This window comes from Procambarus clarkii, chromosome 78, assembly GCF_040958095.1.
Source record: "Procambarus clarkii isolate CNS0578487 chromosome 78, FALCON_Pclarkii_2.0, whole genome shotgun sequence".
Lineage (NCBI taxonomy): Eukaryota > Metazoa > Arthropoda > Malacostraca > Decapoda > Cambaridae > Procambarus > Procambarus clarkii.
The window spans coordinates 13,091,319-13,110,413 of NC_091227.1; the positions used below are offsets into that span (position 1 = coordinate 13,091,319).

Consider the following 19,095-nt stretch of genomic DNA (forward strand, 5'->3'; position numbering starts at 1 on the left):
GGGGGCCCCCCTGCGTAAGTTACAGTATGGAGTTTATTGTTCTTTTGTGGTATTTAGGTTACAGCGGTCCCCCCCCCTTTCCCCTGCTTCTCACCTACACACACGTACACGTACACACACACACACACGCACGTGCACGTACACACACGTGCGTACGTGCACACAGTTTCAAGTGTAGATATGATAGACCCAATAGGCTCAGGAATCTGTACACCTGTTGATTGACGGTTGAGAGGCGGGACCAAAGAGCCAGAGCTCAACCCCCGCAAACACAACTAGGCGAGTACAACTAGGCGAGTACACGCACGTGCACGCACGCACACGCGCGCACGCGCGCACACGCACGCGCGCACACGCACGCACGCACGCACACCGTGCGTGCGTGCCTTGTGACCATCGTGTTGGGTGGACGTGGGTTGGGAGCTCCTGGATCACTCGTGGAGTGGGAGGGGTAATCAGGCAACTTCGAAGTGAAAAAGACTATAAGTGAATGTACAAGTGAATGAAAAAACCTTGGGTTTTGACCAGAGCCATAAGGTAGTGAAGAAAAACAGTTTAATTAGCGTAATTCAAAATAGTTGAGGAAATACTGTGCAGTGTGAAACCAGACCTCACCGACCTCTGACCGCGTGACCTCACCTCGGCAGCAACCCTTATACCACCACTTGGGACGACGATTGGAGATTCACTCACCTATTGTGTTAGCAGATTGTGCAAGGTATTGAGGAGCGCCTTTTTGGCTAGATTGTTACTGCAATGACTAGAAGGGGTTCAAGGTCAATCACCAGCAGGGATGAGGAGGAGGACAGATTTATAGACAAATTAATAGGGAAATTTGTAGAGAGAAGGAGTGATTGGTTGGAGGATCTAATCCAGGGGATTAAAAGTGAGGTATTTCAGCAAATACAGGATGCGGTAGAGAGGCAGAAACAAGAACTTATGCTCTATGTTCAGGAAGAGATTAGGAAGGGAAGAGAGGACTGGGAGAGGGAATGTGCTCGTATCACAAACGAATTAGGAAGTTTTAGCAGCAGGGCTAAGGATAGAGGATTAGTGGGAGATGGGTTAGTGACTGCGGTTGGGATGGGGAATCCCCAGGGGACAGGCTACCAGCATGACAATGAATTCCTGAGGAGACGGTCTATTATAATACATGGATTATTCGAATCTAGGGCACCAACAAGACAAGAGAGAATAGAAACAGAAAAATACGAATTGCACGAGATATTGAGGTGTATTGGAGCAGAGATGGCAGAACGCGAGGTGGATATCAATCGACGGGTTGGACCTTACAATTGTACCAAGAAGAGACCTGTTCTGGTGCAATTCTCCAATGAGGAGGCAGTGGAGTACATAATGAGGAGCAAGCACTTACTCAGAGGAAGTGAAACCCATTACAATGTGTTTATAGAGAGGTTTATGACGAAAGATGAGCAAACAGCCCACAAAAATAGATGGCAACAACGACAACGTACTAGCCTCCCAGGTAGTCTCACCTCCCAGGTCACATCCCAGGTCACCTCCCAGGTCACCTCCCAGGTCACCTCCCAGGTCGCATCCTCCCCAACTCAGCCCTCCTATACATCCCCCCTGCCTCAGCCTCCCAAAACCCCCCTGTCCCTTCCACATTTGCACCTCCACAACGATTCCCCTGCCCCTGCTACATCACACTTGTCAGCGACCCCAGTGGGTCAAGCCATGCCCTCCCCAAACCCACCTTCCCATCCCCCCTCCCCAAATACCCCTTCCCACTCCCCTGCCCCTTCTACCCCATTGACTTCAATTCCATCTACTCCATCCCAGCTTCCACTGCACCCCTCTTCCACTCACCCCCAAACCCCACCCAACCCTCACCCCTCCTATGCACCTCCAGCCCACATTTAACCCCCTCACCTTGTGACCCCCTAACACCTTCCCCCATCTCCCTCTTCCCCTCTTCTACCCCAAAACCCCCACCTACCCCCGATTCCCCCCTAACTAATATACCCTCTCTTCCACTCCCAGCACCCATGCTCCATTCTCATCTCACCTCAGTATCCCTCTTCCCCCCAACCTCTCAACCTCTATCTGACTCTCAGTCTCACTCTATTTCTCAACCCCCCTATGCTATTCAGACCCCTAACTTTCAGACCCATTATGCCCTTCCTACCCCCCTAGATGCCCAGACCCCATTCGCCTACCAGGCACTCCCAGGCACCCCCCTAGCACCCCCCCACTCGCCCCCACAGCCCCCACTTGCCCCCCAGACACCCCCCAGTTCCCCCCAGACCCCTGGTGAAAGGGGGAACTCTGACACCCGAGTTTCCAAGAAGAGTCTCAAGGTTTGGTACACCAATGCTGATGGGGTAGCCAATAAAGCAGAAGAGATAAAAGAAAGAGTTAGTGAGGCAGACCCAGACATAGTGGCAATAGTGGAAACTAAAATAAATGGCATGATCTCGGATGCAATCTTTCCAGAGGGGTACCAGGTGATAAGAAAAGAAAGGACACAGAGACAGGGAGGAGGAGTGGCACTACTAATAAAGCGGAAATGGAAGTTTGATGAGCTGGAAAATCCGGGTACCAATGAAAGCACAAGCTTCATACATGGAACCCTGACAGTGGATGGGAAGAAGATTGTAATCTTGATACTCTACAATCCCCCACCAAACAGTAGAAGGCCCAGGCAGGAGTACGAGGACAGCAACAAGACATGTATGGATGAACTGCAGAGGGCAGCAACTTTAGCGCATAGAATGAGAGCGAAGCTGCTGGTCATGGGGGACCTAAATCACGGAGAGATAGATTGGGAAACGAGGAATCCCCATGGCGGGGAGGAGACCTGGGGAGCGAAGCTGGTAGACGTTATTGACAGGAATTTCCTAACACAGCATGTGAAAGAAGATACTAGGGAAAGAGGAGGGGATACGCCCAGCCTATTAGATCTCATTATCACTCAGAATGTAGAAGACATCGAGCAGTTGGAACATGAAATACCACTAGGAGCTAGTGACCATTGTGTCCTAGCCTTTGACTACATGATGGAGCTTAAAATTGTGACCAAAGGACAAGAGGTCCGGGAAAGGAGACTTGATTACAGAAAAGGGGACTACAGAAGGATAAGGGACTACCTGGGAGAAGTGCAGTGGGAGGAAGAACTTAGAGGAAAAACAGTGCAAGGTATGATGACCCAAGTCATATTGAAATGCAAGGAGGCTGAAGATAGATTTATTCCAACAATAAAGACAAAAAGCAGGAGGGAATATAATAACCCATGGTTTAATAGACAGTGTCAGGAAGCAAAGGTGAGAAGCAGGAGGGAGTGGAGGAAGTACAGAAGACAAAGGACAGAGGACAACAGGATTAGATGTAACAGAGCTAGGAATGATTACATTAACATAAGACGAGTGTCGGAAAGAAATTATGAGAACGATATTGCAGTCAAAGCGAAAAAGCAACCAAAATTACTACATAGCCATATAAGAAGGAAGATGTCGGTAAATGACCAAGTGACAAGACTGAGGAAAACAGAAGGGGCATATACAGAAAGCGACAAGGAAATCTGCGAGGTACTGAATGCAAAATTCCATGGAGTGTTCACTACCGAGCCTGAGCAGCTCCCATTGTTGGAAGAGATTACCCAAGATGAAAGACTATCAGATATAGAGGTGACAGCAGAGGATGTAATGAAACAGTTGACAACACTGGATGCAAATAAAGCTGTTGGACCAGACAAAGTATCACCGTGGATACTTAAAGAGGCAGCGCAGGCTCTCAGCGTGCCTCTGGCAATGATCTTCAATGAGTCACTTATGTCGGGAGAATTGCCCAGTTGCTGGAAGGAGGCAAATGTCGTACCGATTTTCAAAAAGGGGGATAGGGAGGAGGCACTTAACTACAGACCCGTATCACTGACAAGCATCCCCTGCAAAATACTTGAAAGAATAATTAGGCTAAGACTTGTTGAGCACCTGGAGAGCATTGGGTTTGTAAACAAGCACCAACATGGGTTCTGGACAGGGAAATCATGCCTAACAAACCTTTTAGAATTCTATGATAAAGTAACAAGGATAAGGCAGGACAGAGAAGGCTGGGCAGACTGCATATTTCTTGACTGCCAAAAGGCCTTTGATACGGTACCGCACATGAGACTGCTATACAAACTTGAGAGGCAGGCAGGAGTAAGCGGAAAGGCCCTAGTATGGGTGAAGAACTACCTAACAGGAAGGAGCCAGAGGGTAATGGTAAGGGGCGAAAAGTCGGACTGGCGAACAGTAACAAGTGGAGTACCTCAAGGATCGGTGCTGGGACCAATCCTCTTTCTAATTTACGTAAATGATATGTTTACAGGAGTGGAATCATACATGTCAATGTTTGCAGATGACGCAAAATTAATGAGAAGAGTTGTGACAGACGAGGATTGTAGGATCCTCCAAGAGGACTTAAACAGGCTACAGAGATGGTCAGAGAAATGGCTACTGGAGTTTAACACCAGTAAATGTAAAGTTATGGAAATGGGATCAGGTGACAGGAGACCAAAGGGACAGTACACAATGAAGGGGAACAGCCTACCTGTAACGATTCGAGAAAGAGACCTGGGAGTGGATGTGACACCTAATCTAACTCCTGAGGCACATATAAATAGGATAACGACAGCAGCGTACTCTACACTGGCGAAAATTAGAACTTCATTCAGAAACCTAAATGAGGGAGCTTTTAGGGCGCTTTACACTGCCTACGTGAGACCCGTCTTAGAGTATGCCGCGCCATCATGGAGCCCCCACCTGAAGAAACACATAAAGAAACTGGAGAAGGTTCAGAGGTTTGCGACGAGGCTTGTCCCAGAGCTACGAGGGATGGGATATGAAGAGCGGCTGAAGGAACTGAACCTTACGACACTAGAGAAAAGAAGGGAGAGAGGAGATATGATAGGGACATATAAAATACTCAGGGGAATTGACAAAGTGGAAATAGATCAAATGTTCACACGTAATAATAACAGAACGAGGGGACATGGGTGGAAACTGGAAACTCAGATGAGTCACAGAGATGTTAGGAAGTTTTCTTTTAGCGTGAGAGTAGTAGAAAAATGGAATGCACTTGGGGAACAGGTTGTGGAAGCAAATACTATTCATACTTTTAAAACTAGGTATGATAGGGAAATGGGACAGGAGTCATTGCTGTAAACAACCGATAGCTAGAAAGGCGGGATCCAAGAGTCAATGCTCGATCCTGCAAGCACATATAGGTGAGTACATATAGGTGAGTACACACACACACACACACACACACACACACACACACACACACACACACACACACACACACACACACACACACACACTTTTTAACACAAGGGGCACACACACTAGGGGAACACACACTAGGGGAACACAGGTGGAAATTGAGTGCCCAAATAAGCCAGAGAGACGTTAGAAATTATTTTTTCAGTGTCAGAGTGGTAGACAAATGGAATGCATTAGGAAGTGATGTAGTGGAGGCTGACTCCATACACAGCTTCAAGTGTAGATATGATAAGAGTCCAATAGGCTCAGGAACCTGTACACCTGTTGAATGACTGTTCAGAGGCGGGACCAAAGAGCCAGAGCTCAACCCCCCCACGCCCAGATCCTCTCCCTTTCACCCCCCCCCCCCCCCTTGTAATGGTTTCCCCAACATTAGATGTTTGATATCTGCTGCAAAGTGCATTACTTTAAAGATACTTACACTTAATCTTTGACTCCCGCCGATTCCTCTCTCCCCCGTCAACCTGTCATCACACAATTCTATATATCTACCAATCTTCTCATGGTAGATACCAAGCCTACTCACTACTAAATTGGTATAGCTCCTACTAATTTCCTCACCGATACATGCCGTTAATATGACGCTAAGGCCCGAAACCAACACAAGGTAGGTAGTTACGATCAGGTAGGTGCCTCGTCTTAAGTGTTGTACAGCTTGTGGAGTGAGCGCAGACGTAGTTAGACTCGAGATTGATTGACTGATACAGATTAAGCCACCCAAGAGGTGTTGACCAGACCACACACTAGAAGGTGAAGGGACGACGACGTTTCGGTCCGTCCTGGACCATTCTCAAGTCGATTGCAATCGACTTGAGAATGGTCCAGGACGGGCCGAAACGTCGTCGTCCCTTCACCTTCTAGTGTGTGGTCTGGTCAACATTCTTCAGCCACGTTATTGTGACTCATCGCCTGCACCCAAGAGGTGGCACGGGCATGAATAGCCCGTAAAAGGACTCAGATTTTCGTCTGGGTCTTTAAATAGTTGCGGATCGCCATCTGGGTACTTGTATACAAACATAATTACTAAATGCGGCATTTAAATTTTGACTGAGCACTACTATCATATAATTTGTGACCTTAACCCTGGCCAGGATTCATAATGCATTTCACACGTTCACTCACGAGACCTGTACATCTTTCATCAATCATAGCCACGTAGTTGGCGTTTACTAGACAGTTCATGAGCTCATACCCATAATAACCTTGGGTCGAGAACGACCTTGCAGCGTTTCCATGAGAGAGAGAAGAGAGAGAAGATTAAGCCACCCAAAAGGTGGCTTGGGCATCAATAGCCCATAAGTGGTGGCCCTTTTGAGCCATTTCCAGTATCAATAGATGATACTGGAGATCTGTGGAGGTGCGACTGCACCCTGCGTGACGGGAGAAGTCTCCCGTGAACACAACACGAGGTTTCCATGCTCAAATTGTGTAATATATACAAACTATGCCGCCACGACAAAGGAGAGATGTAGAGGTCTCGCAAGTGGACACGCAATTGCTTGACGATTCCTGATTGAGTGCAGGTTGGTCGTAAACTCTAAAGGCTGACCCCGGCTGTGGTGGGTATGTGGGTCTGCGGGCCGCTCCAAGCAACAGCCTGGTGGACCAAACTCTCACAAGTGAAGCCTGGCCTCGGGCCGGGCTTGGGGAGTAGAAGAACTCCCAGAACCCCATCAACCAGGTATCAACCACGCCAGTAGTGTTTACGTCACGCCAGTTAAGGTTTCCCTATTGAGTCCAGATTTCCCAAGTCACTGTTGTCTATAAGGTGAGTTTGTGAAGACTACAAACACTGGATATACTTGGACGAAGCCACATGATAACACTTTTTTCACACTACAAGCCTACTACAGTTAAAACTTGCCCATAAGCAGATGAATAATGTACACTGATGAAAAAGTTAGAAACACAATAGAACAGATATTTACATAAAAACAGAGTGAAAGCATACATGCAGTGTCTTGTGCCTAGCGAAGCCGTGTGGGCACTGATCAAACCTAGGATAAGGTTTAGTAATTACAAGCTCGGGCGCCTCTTTACCACCTAAGGTGAAGCCAACATTTACAATATAAAAACAGTAAATAATAATAAGTTATATTTTCACTGAAGTGCAGCACAAGGACACTAATCGAAGGACATCAGTATTCACTGTCATTAGTGTTGGTACGATGCCAAGCCAGGCCGGCCACCCCGGTACCGGCCAGGCCGGCCACCCCGGTACCGGCCAGGCCGGCCACCCCGGTACCGGCCAGGCCGGCCACCCCGGTACCGGCCAGGCCGGCCACCCCGGTACCGGCCAGGCCGGCCACCCCGGTACCGGCCAGGCCGGCCACCCCGGTACCGGCCAGGCCGGCCACCCCGGTACCGGCCAGGCCGGCCACCCCGGTACCGGCCAGGCCGGCCACCCCGGTACCGGCCAGGCCGGCCACCCCGGTACCGGCCAGGCCGGCCACCCCGGTACCGGCCAGGCCGGCCGCCCCAGTACCGGCCAGGCCGGCCGCCCCAGTACCGGCCAGGCCGGCCACCCCGGTACCGGCCAGGCCGGCCACCCCGGTACCGGCCAGGCCGGCCACCCCGGTACCGGCCAGGCCGGCCACCCCAGTACCGGCCAGGCCGGCCGCCCCAGTACCGGCCAGGCCGGCCGCCCCAGTACCGGCCAGGCCGGCCGCCCCAGTACCGGCCAGGCCGGCCGCCCCAGTACCGGCCAGGCCGGCCGCCCCAGTACCGGCCAGGCCGGCCGCCCCAGTACCGGCCAGGCCGGCCGCCCCAGTACCGGCCAGGCCGGCCGCCCCAGTACCGGCCAGGCCGGCCGCCCCAGTACCGGCCAGGCCGGCCGCCCCAGTACCGGCCAGGCCGGCCGCCCCAGTACCGGCCAGGCCGGCCGCCCCAGTACCGGCCAGGCCGGCCGCCCCAGTACCGGCCAGGCCGGCCACCCCAGTACCGGCCAGGCCGGCCGCCCCAGTACCGGCCAGGCCGGCCGCCCCAGTACCGGCCAGGCCGGCCACCCCAGTACCGGCCAGGCCGGCCACCCCAGTACCGGCCAGGCCGGCCACCCCAGTACCGGCCAGGCCGGCCACCCCAGTACCGGCCAGGCCGGCCGCCCAGTACTGGTGCCAATAAAGGATCCCTATAAAACACAGGATTAAAGCACTGATCATCAACAATAACATCTGTTGAACGGGAGGTAATGACCCGAGGGAGCATTTGATTGTTGCCGCCGAAGGCGGCTAGTTTATTGTGCACCCCATACTCATCCTGTGAGCGGTAGCGCAAAAGCATTACAAAGGGCATAAAAGGTCTTTATCAGACCTCATCTTAGATTAGGGACATTTCACCAATCGTCCGGGGGCGTGATGAGGCTTCAGGTCCAGTAGAACGTATTTGGTGCGCAAAATAAGGTCACAGCAGAGATAACTCACAGAAGCAAAAGGAAATAAACGACACTCCGTCCAGGAGCAGAGGAGGAGGCTACATAGCAAATGGAACATGTGAGAAAATTTTTAGACGTGTTAAAACACGGCTAAAACAGAAGCGAAAAAGAAACAGGGAAAAAGGAGGAAACCCCACCTCCATTTAAAACTTTGACCCAAATATCAGAGTAACAAGGTTATCACGAACAACCGAACTCAATTACGGGCTCACCATAGCCCCGTGCTACATGGACATTCTTCGTTCTGAGTAGCTAAATCTAAAAACAACAACACGAGTAAATTGGGATGTCCAGGCCAGTATACAAGCTCGCTCTTAGAATTTGTAGGGTAATTGACCTAACACTACACGCACACAGCACAATCGTGGGGTGGACGAGCCTGGAAGCCTTTCACAGGAGCTGGTCAAGGCGACGGGCGGGCGAGAAGCTTAAAGGTTTAAAGCTTTACAAGCTTAAAGCTTAAACTAGAGAACTTTTAGTTTATAGTAAATGCTGCTTTCAAGTCGGAGCATGAATGCGGGTGACACGGGTTTCTGTTTCCATTATCGGCCTAGAGCACCAAGATACTCTCACTAAAATTACTAATGAAAAATAATGGCAAGTAAAAATTGCCAAAATGCTCCAGCCACACAAATGTCCAGACGGAGCAACAACAAGCGCAGGAGTCCTAAACAATGCCCGGGCAACTGCTGCCTGTATCTGGTGGCCGCCGCCAAGCCGATAATCAATAATAATAGGCCATTATTGCCATTGGCCCGACACTCACGGTATTGGGAGAAACGCCTCCACCACACTCGCCCATAAAGACGACCCATTTGGCTACACCATCTCCAAGTGTCTCGTAAAGGTGCATCTATTTCAACTTTGGGGAGCAGAATGGGTCATCAGCCGCCCCAGCCTGCAACACCTGCCCCCTCCGTCCCTCCCTTAGTCACCATAAGCCTGGTTATGTACATTCCTCCCAGCTTGAGTAAGTTGTAGCCTCGCCGCCATCTCTTCCCAGTTGGTCCCCTCCTGTCTAGCCCTCCCCTTCTATCCTCCCTTACAACTCTCTACCACACTCGTGCTCAAGAGGGATAAAAGCAATGTTCATCCTCGTAGTCCATAACATATAATGCAGATGTAAGGTGCAGACAAAGCTCAAGTTGATATTAAATAAAGATCTAGGACAAAATATAACAAAATATTACATTAAGTATACCCGTTACCATCTACACAACACCGGCCACGTGGTTGTACAGACTACCAACGTTGTTGTTGTTATAGATTCAGCTGCTTGGAACAAGTTCCAAGTAGCACTGGCTATAGTGAGCCCGTAATGGACTTACAAGGCACAGGAGCGGTGCTGTGTGTGTGTCGACTCCCAACCTTGAGGCCTGACTATACATCACCAATACTAAACAAAGGAGCGGAAGCCGTGCGCCGGCCGCTTACTATGATGCATAAGTCAATGGTAACAAGAGAAGTGCCACAGTTGGAAGACAGCCATTGTAGTATTAGTATACAAAATGCGAGACAAGTGGCATTAAATTACAGGCCAGTGTCCCATGCTTGTATATCACGCAAGGTGGTGGAAAAAGATCACAGGAGGCGGCTACTAGAACATCTGGTGAGAAGGGACTTATAAAAACATCAGCGTGTTTTCAGCGATAAATTTTGCCTTAAACTTCAGAAGAGTTCTATGAACGGGCGACTGAGATCAGGCAAGATAGTTAAGGATCAGGCCTAAAGAATCCTTAGAGGATACAGTAGTGTTCTAGGTTGAATACCTTTTAGCACATCATGGCTCATGGGTATGACGCGCGTATAGAGTGCTAGTGCAATCCTTGCTCTGCTCCTTTGATTTTCTCATTGATACATCATGCTACTGTGATTTCCTTAGTGTACTCGAGACAGCAAAAAACTTAGGTGGGTTGATATTACAACGAAGTGGTCACCCATCAGAAGCCAACAATAAAATGATATCTTCAGCTGCAGACAGAAGGTTAGCTAATATGAGAACTGTCTCTAGGAATATGAACAAGAGTCGTACAAGATTTTGTATACCATATTGTCACACACTAAAATATGCCCTTATCGCGTTAAACACAAAACGAAGCTGGAGAAAGTTGTGAGGTATGCCATGAGCCTAGTCCCAGAGCTGAGAGGAATAAGTTACGAGGGGAAAACTAAAGGAGTTAATCCTCATGCCACTGGAATAGAGAAGAAACAAGAGAAGTGATTACCACATGGAAAATACTCAGGGCGGCTGATACGTCAGACAAGGACAGACAATTTAGCATGAGTAGTACACGAACAAGGGGACACATTTAGATACAAAGTACCTAAAATGAGCCATTGAGGCGTTATACATAATTCTTAGTGTCAGGATAGTGAACATATGGAATGCGCCAAGAAATGACGAAGGTAAAATCCACATACAGCTTTAAATGTAGATATGAGAGCCAAACTGGCTCTGGAGCCTATAAACCAGCCCATTAAGTGTTGAGAGTCGAGGCCCAACCCAAGAGCCAAAACTCTTCAGCCCCCCTTCTTCGGGGGAGCCGGTCGGCCGAGCGGACAGCACGCTGGACTTGTGATCCTGTGGTCCTGGGTTCGATCCCAGGCGCCGGCGAGAAACAATGGGCAGAGTTTCTTTCACCCTATGCCCCTGTTACCTAGCAGTAAAATAGGTACCTGGGTGCTAGTCAGCTGTCACGGGCTGCTTCCTGGGGGTGGAGGCCTGGTCGAGGACCGGGCCGCGGGGACACTAAAAAAAAAAGCCCCGAAATCATCTCAAGATAACCTCAAGATAACCTCCTCCTCCCCCAACCCGGTGTTTTCTGTCATCAGCGAAGGTGATCACAGAAAACACTAAAATGTTAGACACGCCGGTATTTGGGTATACCCATACCCAAGATGCCCCGGAATAGCATTCTCGAGACCCTCCCCAAGCCAAGCCTGAAATGGTGTCAGTGTGATTACCCATCCGGTTACTGGCCAGACCCAACAGTACTTGAAATGATCAACCAAGCAACGAGCACATCAACTAACGCCACGCCTTTGGCACTATGGTTTAGGGAAGGGTGCTCGCTGCAGTGCCACGCTGAAGATGGGGGGGGGGTCAAATGCCACGCTGAAGAAGAGGGAGAGAGAGGGGGGGTGTAGTGCCACGCTGAAAAGGGAGGGGGGGGGTCTAGTGCCACGCTGAAGAAGAGGGAGGGAGGGGTCTAGTGCCACGCTGAAAAGGGAGGGGGGTCTAGTGCCACGCTGAAGAAGAGGGAGAGAGGGGGGGTCTAGTGCCACGCTGAAGAAGAGGGAGGGAGGGAGGGGTCTAGTGCCACGCTGAAAAGGGAGGGAGGGTCTAGTGCCACGCTGAAAAGGGAGGGAGGGAGGGTCTAGTGCCACGTGGGGAAGGCGGCAGTGCCAAGACGAGGCGAAGGATGGAGCGAAGGAGACAACAAGGCCGTAACCAGGCGAGGGAGCCAGCTGCTGTTGTGAAGATAAAGTGGCACTCACAGCCCATACTGCCGCACCCACGGAGCCACATGTCCTATTACCCCACACACACAACACACCCGCATGGCGCTACTACGCTCAACACCCGGCCAGTCCTCCCATCACGCGCCACCACCAACCCATGGAGCGCTTACCTATTCCCATATAGAATAACCTAATATCACATAGTAATAGGGGAAAAAAACCACACTTGTGTATTTGTGAAATTTTGTTAGATTGTTTATATAACAATAACAACCCTGTGTTGTGAAGTTGTTTACTCTATGTAAACACAGCCTCCACGATGAAGGACGGGGGAGGGGGGTGTACAGATGTAAGTTATTTACACCAAGTCTTTCGCACTATCAACTTGAGTGCTTTATCAACGTCTGAGCGTGTTATTAGGATGAGACTTACATCTCAACGTGGAATCACTATCATTGTAAGCACTCAGGAGAGTGCGAAAGATGGTGTAAATTCCTTACATAAATTTCACAAATAGTGGGTTTTTATCCTGTTATTACGTATGCGAGAAGACATTACCATTACTTATCACATAGTAATGTTGCAACCTGCGTATTAGGTCTGAAAACTGCGTAAAAGTGCTTAAGATTCTGACGGTAAAGTGATTTACTCTAGTCATTTATTATGCACCTCATACCCATCCAGTGGGCGGTGGTGGAATGAGTTAAGAGACACATAAGATCAGGAACTGAACCCCATAGTTCATTTAGTTAAGCAAGTCCCAGCTGTGTCTGGGTACAAGTGACAGGATGAACAACCCAGCGGGTTTTCTTCCTATTGGGGAGTGTTGTACATGCTGCTATGGCGGTATGTCCACTCACTGGATGAGTGGGGCTGCCCAATAAACTCGCCCCTCGGGGCAAAATTAAAAAAAAATTAACAGTCTTGTGAGGCTAGTTACACTTTTTTAATACACATATATACACTAGTAGGCGAGGAAAGCAAAATCATCACCAAATATGATTCTTTATAATGCTATAAATAGGACTACCTAGCCTAACTTAACGCCTGAAAACGTAGCCTAATACTATGCATTACAGAGATGAGAAGCGTTCACTGACAGTAGCGAACGCTTTCGCTCCTGTGAAATCACTACTGTCATCTCATAAGCCACTACCGCCACCTGTCCGTTGCAGTAGTGACCCACTGCAGCACCATCCACCTATACTGTAGTACCGAGTCAACAGTGGTGGGAGGAGGGTCAACACGACTCTGCCTTACCGAGGTCAGACCAGGGGCCAGATTCACGAAAGTACTTACGCAAGCACTTACGAACCTGTACATCTTTTCTCAATCTTTGGCGGCTTTGTTTACAATTATTAAACAGTTAATGAGCTCCGAAGCATCAGGAGGCAGTTTATAACAATAACAACAGTTGATTGGCAAGTTTTCATGCTTGTAAACTGTTTAATAAATGTAACCAAAGCCGTCAAAGATTGAGGAAAGATGTACACTTTCGTAAGTACTTGCGTAAGTGCTTTCGTGAATCTGGCCCCAGGAAGGTATAAAACAATTGCCTCATTCTTTTTAATGTTACCCGAGAGGGGGGGGGGCGTATTGTGCAGGCTCAATCCTCAATCCTGGGAGTAAACACGCCGCCATAGCATCATTTACAAAATTGTAAATAATCCTCCAAAAAGTAAAGGAAACCCTGTGTGTGCGTTGTTCATCCTGTCACTTGTATCCAGATGCAGCTGGGACACTTAGACTGTCTCAAATGAACACATCATCAAACGGAGGGATAAACATTTACAGACACTCAGGCTTCGTTAAACCAATTCAGTTACCTGAATTTACCCGAGGGTCACTCTCTTTAGTGGCCTCCATGAGGACAGGACGCTGGCGGCTTGTCAACGATCGCCCAGTTTGCCCTGATGATTTTATTCAGCTGGATTTTGAAATTCAGCCGTTTGGTATTTACGGCTTCGGCGGGGAGCTAGTTACAAGGGTTTATAACCCCATGGGTGAAAAAGCATCTTCTGTTTTTTGTCCTCCATTGTGGCTTGTTGAGCTGGAAACTGTTGTTCCTTGTTCGTGTTGCATTTGACCTTTTGAAGAAGTGGTTTGGATCAATATCCTCTAAATTGTTCAGTAATTACTTAAAAGTTTCGACGAGATCAGCCCTGTCATGTCTGGTTTGTAGTGCTGTTAGCCCTGTGGCCCTCAACCGTTCATGGTATGAGAGTCGACTTAGTTCAGTAATGTTTCTTTTCGCCCGGTGTTGAACTTTCTCCAAAGCAGACATGTCTTTTTGAAGATGCTGTTTCCATGCTTGGATTCAATAATCCAAGTGGGGGGCGCACCAGAGATTTGTACAGTTGCATAACTACCTTCTTTCCTTGAAATCAAATCAAATCCTTGAAGTTAATACTAAATCAGAATTAAATTACTCGTACCTATCCCGAACATCGGTCACCGTTTGACCATCTAGCACACAACCTTTCGCTAAAGTAGCAACGAAGCTTGTGAACTCTAAACATTTTCCGGAATGCAGATATATATAGCATAATATAATGGTAAGCATTGATAAAATTCAGCACTCGCCTTGTGGCAACATGAAGCCAACCGATGGACTGCAGAGATTGGCAGTGTTTTAAGTCTTCCGTACACAAACTGTTTCTTAAACACACACACACCACTTAAACTTTACAAAGTGGGCTAACAACGGCAAGATTCAAGTTAACGTCAGCAAAAAGCGGGTGATGCAAGCTTGCCACAAGGTTCACACAGCAAATCACCAAGCAGAAAAACCTGGTGTTGCCGGAATTATTTCAAGTTTGCCATGATGTCACGTCATCAAAATGCGCACACCACACCACACACCACACCACACCCCTGCTAACACACTCATGGTACCTGCTGCCACTGTTATGAAAAGGGCAAAATGAACGTGCTTGACACCAGTAACTAGCGTCATATTCCCTGACGTCTCAAAGTTAACACATACTGAGGAGCTGCTGAAATACTCACAACAACGGTGGAGGGTGAGTACAAGTATGGACTGCATAATGTATGCACTAAACTAACTTGGTGGCTGACACATGGTTAAGAATCCGGGAGCGTCTGCTCGCCTCAACGGTGGGGGACCCCCCCTCGACCGGCTCGCCTCAACGGTGGGGGGCCCCCCTCGACCGGCTCGCCTCAACGGTGGGGGGGCCCCCCCTCGACCGGCTCGCCTCAACGGTGGGGGGGCCCCCCCCCTCGACCGGCTCGCCTCAACGGTGGGGGGGGGCCCCCCCTCGACCGGCTCGCCTCAACGGTGGGGGGGGCCCCCCTCGACCGGCGGGGGGGGCCCCCCCTCGACCGGCTCGCCTCAACGGTGGGGGGCCCCCCTCGACCGGCTCGCCTCAACGGTGGGGGCCCCCCTCGACCGGCTCGCCTCAACGGTGGGGGGCCCCCCCTCGACCGGCTCGCCTCAACGGTGGGGGGCCCCCCCTCGACCGGCTCGCCTGAACGGCGGGGGGCCCCCCCTCGACCGGCTCGCCTCAACGGCGGGGGGCCCCCCCTCGACCGGCTCGCCTCAACGGCGGGGGCCCCCCCTCGACCGGCTCGCCTCAACGGCGGGGGGGGGGGGGGCCCTCGACCGGCTCGCCTCAACGGCGGGGGGCCCCTCGACCGGCTCGCCTCAACGGCAGCCCTATCAGCAAAGTGAACACTGGGCCCGCACTATTTACACAAGACTCGGCCACCAGTGTTCCTTACAAGGAGCCCCCACACCTCGTCCATTGTCCTACGTCTTAATACAGGGTGAACGGGGCCTCAAGCCATCAATAGTTCCCAGCAGTTGGGAATATAAAACATGATAGTGAATAAGGAGATGTTTTTATTGTCAACGAGACTTAAGATTGATTTGATCGTTGCCACCAGAGGCGGCAGGATTAAGCTTGCTGGATTTGCGTGAGTAAAGTGAATGTTTTAGTTTAATTCCAATTCATGCTAATTTGTATACTGCATGTTGGTAATTCATTTACAATAACATAGGTCTAGGACATAATTTGCACATGTAAATTTAGTCACGGTAAAATAAACAGGCTTAAATGGAATCTCTAGCTGGCAATATTTTAACTGGCATACAAGTTCCATGGACCTTTTGAGTTGGGTTAGAGATATGCAAATGTAATTAAGTGTTAGACAGTAACTAATTGCGTGTGAGGGTTATGGCTTTGTTAAACTCTTATTTAACCGTCGTTCAGGTTGTAAATCGTACAGACACAGTGTTCCAGACAGACACCAGCTGGTGCTGCAGCATGGCTGCCACATCTCTGCCTGAATGTAAAGGTACATTCAATGTAATAATGCAAGCTTAGTTTCAGTTTCCCTCGAACATTATATTCCGTCTTTGTATTAGTAATATTCATTTGGGTTGTAGATGATGAATTGTCATTCAATAATGTTAATGTAAATGATTAGTATTAATGAATAATTTATTCGCACTGGCCGGTAGTGTAAATTTGGCAACAGACAAAGGCGGCTAGACTTGCCTCCCCGACATATTTAAACGCCAGTGGAGCTCTGGATCTTGACAAGGCCGGATGTGCGCTGCTGACTCCGCTAGTTAGACACTTAAGTATTCATTTGTCTTTTGAGTTAATTAATTATACTAGTAGTAGTCAGTGTTTTCAAGTAATGCACGAACGTGGCCAGGATTGTGAATCTCTATGTGGCATACATAATTCTCACCCAGCCAGGATTGTGTTAGAATTATGTATGTCACATTGTGATTCAGTTATGATGATTTAATAAGTTTCTGGTGTTCATTATTAATAATCATTTACAATATAAATAATTTTAATAATTATCGTTACGTAAATACAATATCGTATCAAATACGATATTGTATTTACGTTACATATCATTATTAAATACAAATGGTTACAATAACCATTTATTGTAGCAAGAATTACTTGAACAAAACGCTAGGTGTTATAAAATGCGGCCGCAGGAGTCAGCTTTGGTAATGCTGAAGAAGAACAAGAGAACAAGGCCCGCCACACGACGCCACTTCCAGCCTCTCTAAGACTCTCAACCTCCACCAAAACGTCGCGCCTTTTGTCTCAACCTTTTATAAACGGCTAAATGCCGCACTTGCCTCTTTTCAAGGCTCTAAAACCCATGTTGTGTACATGGTGTTTTTCCCGCGGGTTTGTGTGGTGTGAGGTGCGCGCGCTCGCGTGCCAGCTCTCATGCCCAATATTGTACAGGCCGCGGAGTACGTTTATATAAATATATATGTATATGCGAACAAGCCAGAATGGTCCCCAGGACTATATGCGACTGAAAACTCACACCCAAGAAGTGACTCGAACCCATACTGCCAGGAGCAACGCAACTGGTATGTACAGGACGCCTTAATCCGCTTGACCATCACGACCGGACATAAGGAGGTGATAGAATTATGTATATGTATTTATGTATACAGGATATGGCTAGGTATGCAATATATGTAATCTAATAAATATAATCATTCCTCCAAATATGATATAACCTTTAATTACCATGGACAATGTACGAAATTTGGACTGGTTTAAAAAAAAAGTTTTGTATTATGGGAATAATAAAGAGCATAACAAAGCAAAAGACTAACAGTAAACCTAACCATTTTTAACCCTAAATAAACAATTTAGGTTTTATTTACTACATGTACTAGGCCTATGAAGTTAGGTTTAGTTTTGCCTTCGTTCTCAGTCCCTCTACAAAATTTATATTACAAAAAATGTAGCAAACAGCCTCTCTGGACTGTAGAGGTACACTAGGAAATAATTATTTTAAACGGAGGCCGGTCGGCCGAGCGGACAGCACGCTGGACTTGTGATCCTGTGGTCCCGGGTTCTATCCCGGGCGCCGGCGAGAAACAATGGGCAGAGTTTCTTTCACCCTATGCCCCTGTTACCTAGCAGTAAAATAGGTACCTGGGTGTTAGTCAGCTGTCACGGGCTGCTTCCTGGGGGTGGAGGCCTGGTCGAGGACCGGGCCGCGGGGACACTAAAAAGCCCCGAAATCATCTCAAGATAACCTCAAGATAACGTAAGGAGAGGAAGGCTGTTCAGTTTCAACACTTGAAATTTAAGGGGAAATTACCGACACTTCCTAACTATGCAAGAATATACTTAATACCTCCAGAGTATTTAATTTACGGGCTCACTAAGCCCGTGGTACATTGACATTTGGTTCTAAGTAACTAAATCTAAAACAACGATGAGTATCAATCGAGAGTCTGTCGAGAACTACAAGCTTCAACACTTTGGGTGATGAGCAGGCGAGTGAGGAGATGGTGAATGAGGAGGCGAGCACGGAGACCGGGCCTCCTGGACAACGTGACCTGCACGGAGACCGGGCCTCCTGGACAACGTGACCTGCACGGAGACCGGGCCTCCTGGACAACGTGACCTGCACGGAGACCGGGCCTCCTGGACAACGTGCCCTGCACGGAGACCGGGCCTCCTGGACAACGTGACCTGCACGGAGACCGGGCCTCCTGGACAACGTGACCTGCACGGAGACCGGGCCTCCTGGACAACGTGACCTGCACGGAGACCGGGCCTCCTGGACAACGTGACCTGCACGGAGACCGGGCCTCCTGGACAACGTGACCTGCACGGAGACCGGGCCTCCTGGACAACGTGACCTGCACGGAGACCGGGCCTCCTGGACAACGTGACCTGCACGGAGACCGGGCCTCCCGGACAACGTGACCTGCACGGAGACCGGGCCTCCTGGACAACGTGACCTGCACGGAGACCGGGCCTCCCGGACAACGTGACCTGCACGGAGACCGGGCCTCCCGGACAACGTGACCTGCACGGAGACCGGGCCTCCCGGACAACGTGACCTGCACGGAGACCGGGCCTCCTGGACAACGTGACCTGCACGACCACCAGA

At 49.4% G+C, this 19,095-nt stretch overlaps 2 protein-coding genes across 19 annotated transcripts in view; both read right to left on the reverse strand.

Annotated features, from left to right (window-relative positions):
• Positions 1-19,095, reverse strand: part of LOC123746147 (protein draper) — a 691,165-nt gene that overhangs the window by 83,684 nt on the left and 588,386 nt on the right. The window lies entirely within an intron of this gene.
• LOC138357485 (PE-PGRS family protein PE_PGRS33-like) lies at positions 7,424-8,443 on the reverse strand. Its single transcript, XM_069314343.1, has one exon. It carries the CDS (start codon positions 8,441-8,443, stop codon positions 7,424-7,426), a length of 1,020 nt encoding a protein of 339 aa, XP_069170444.1.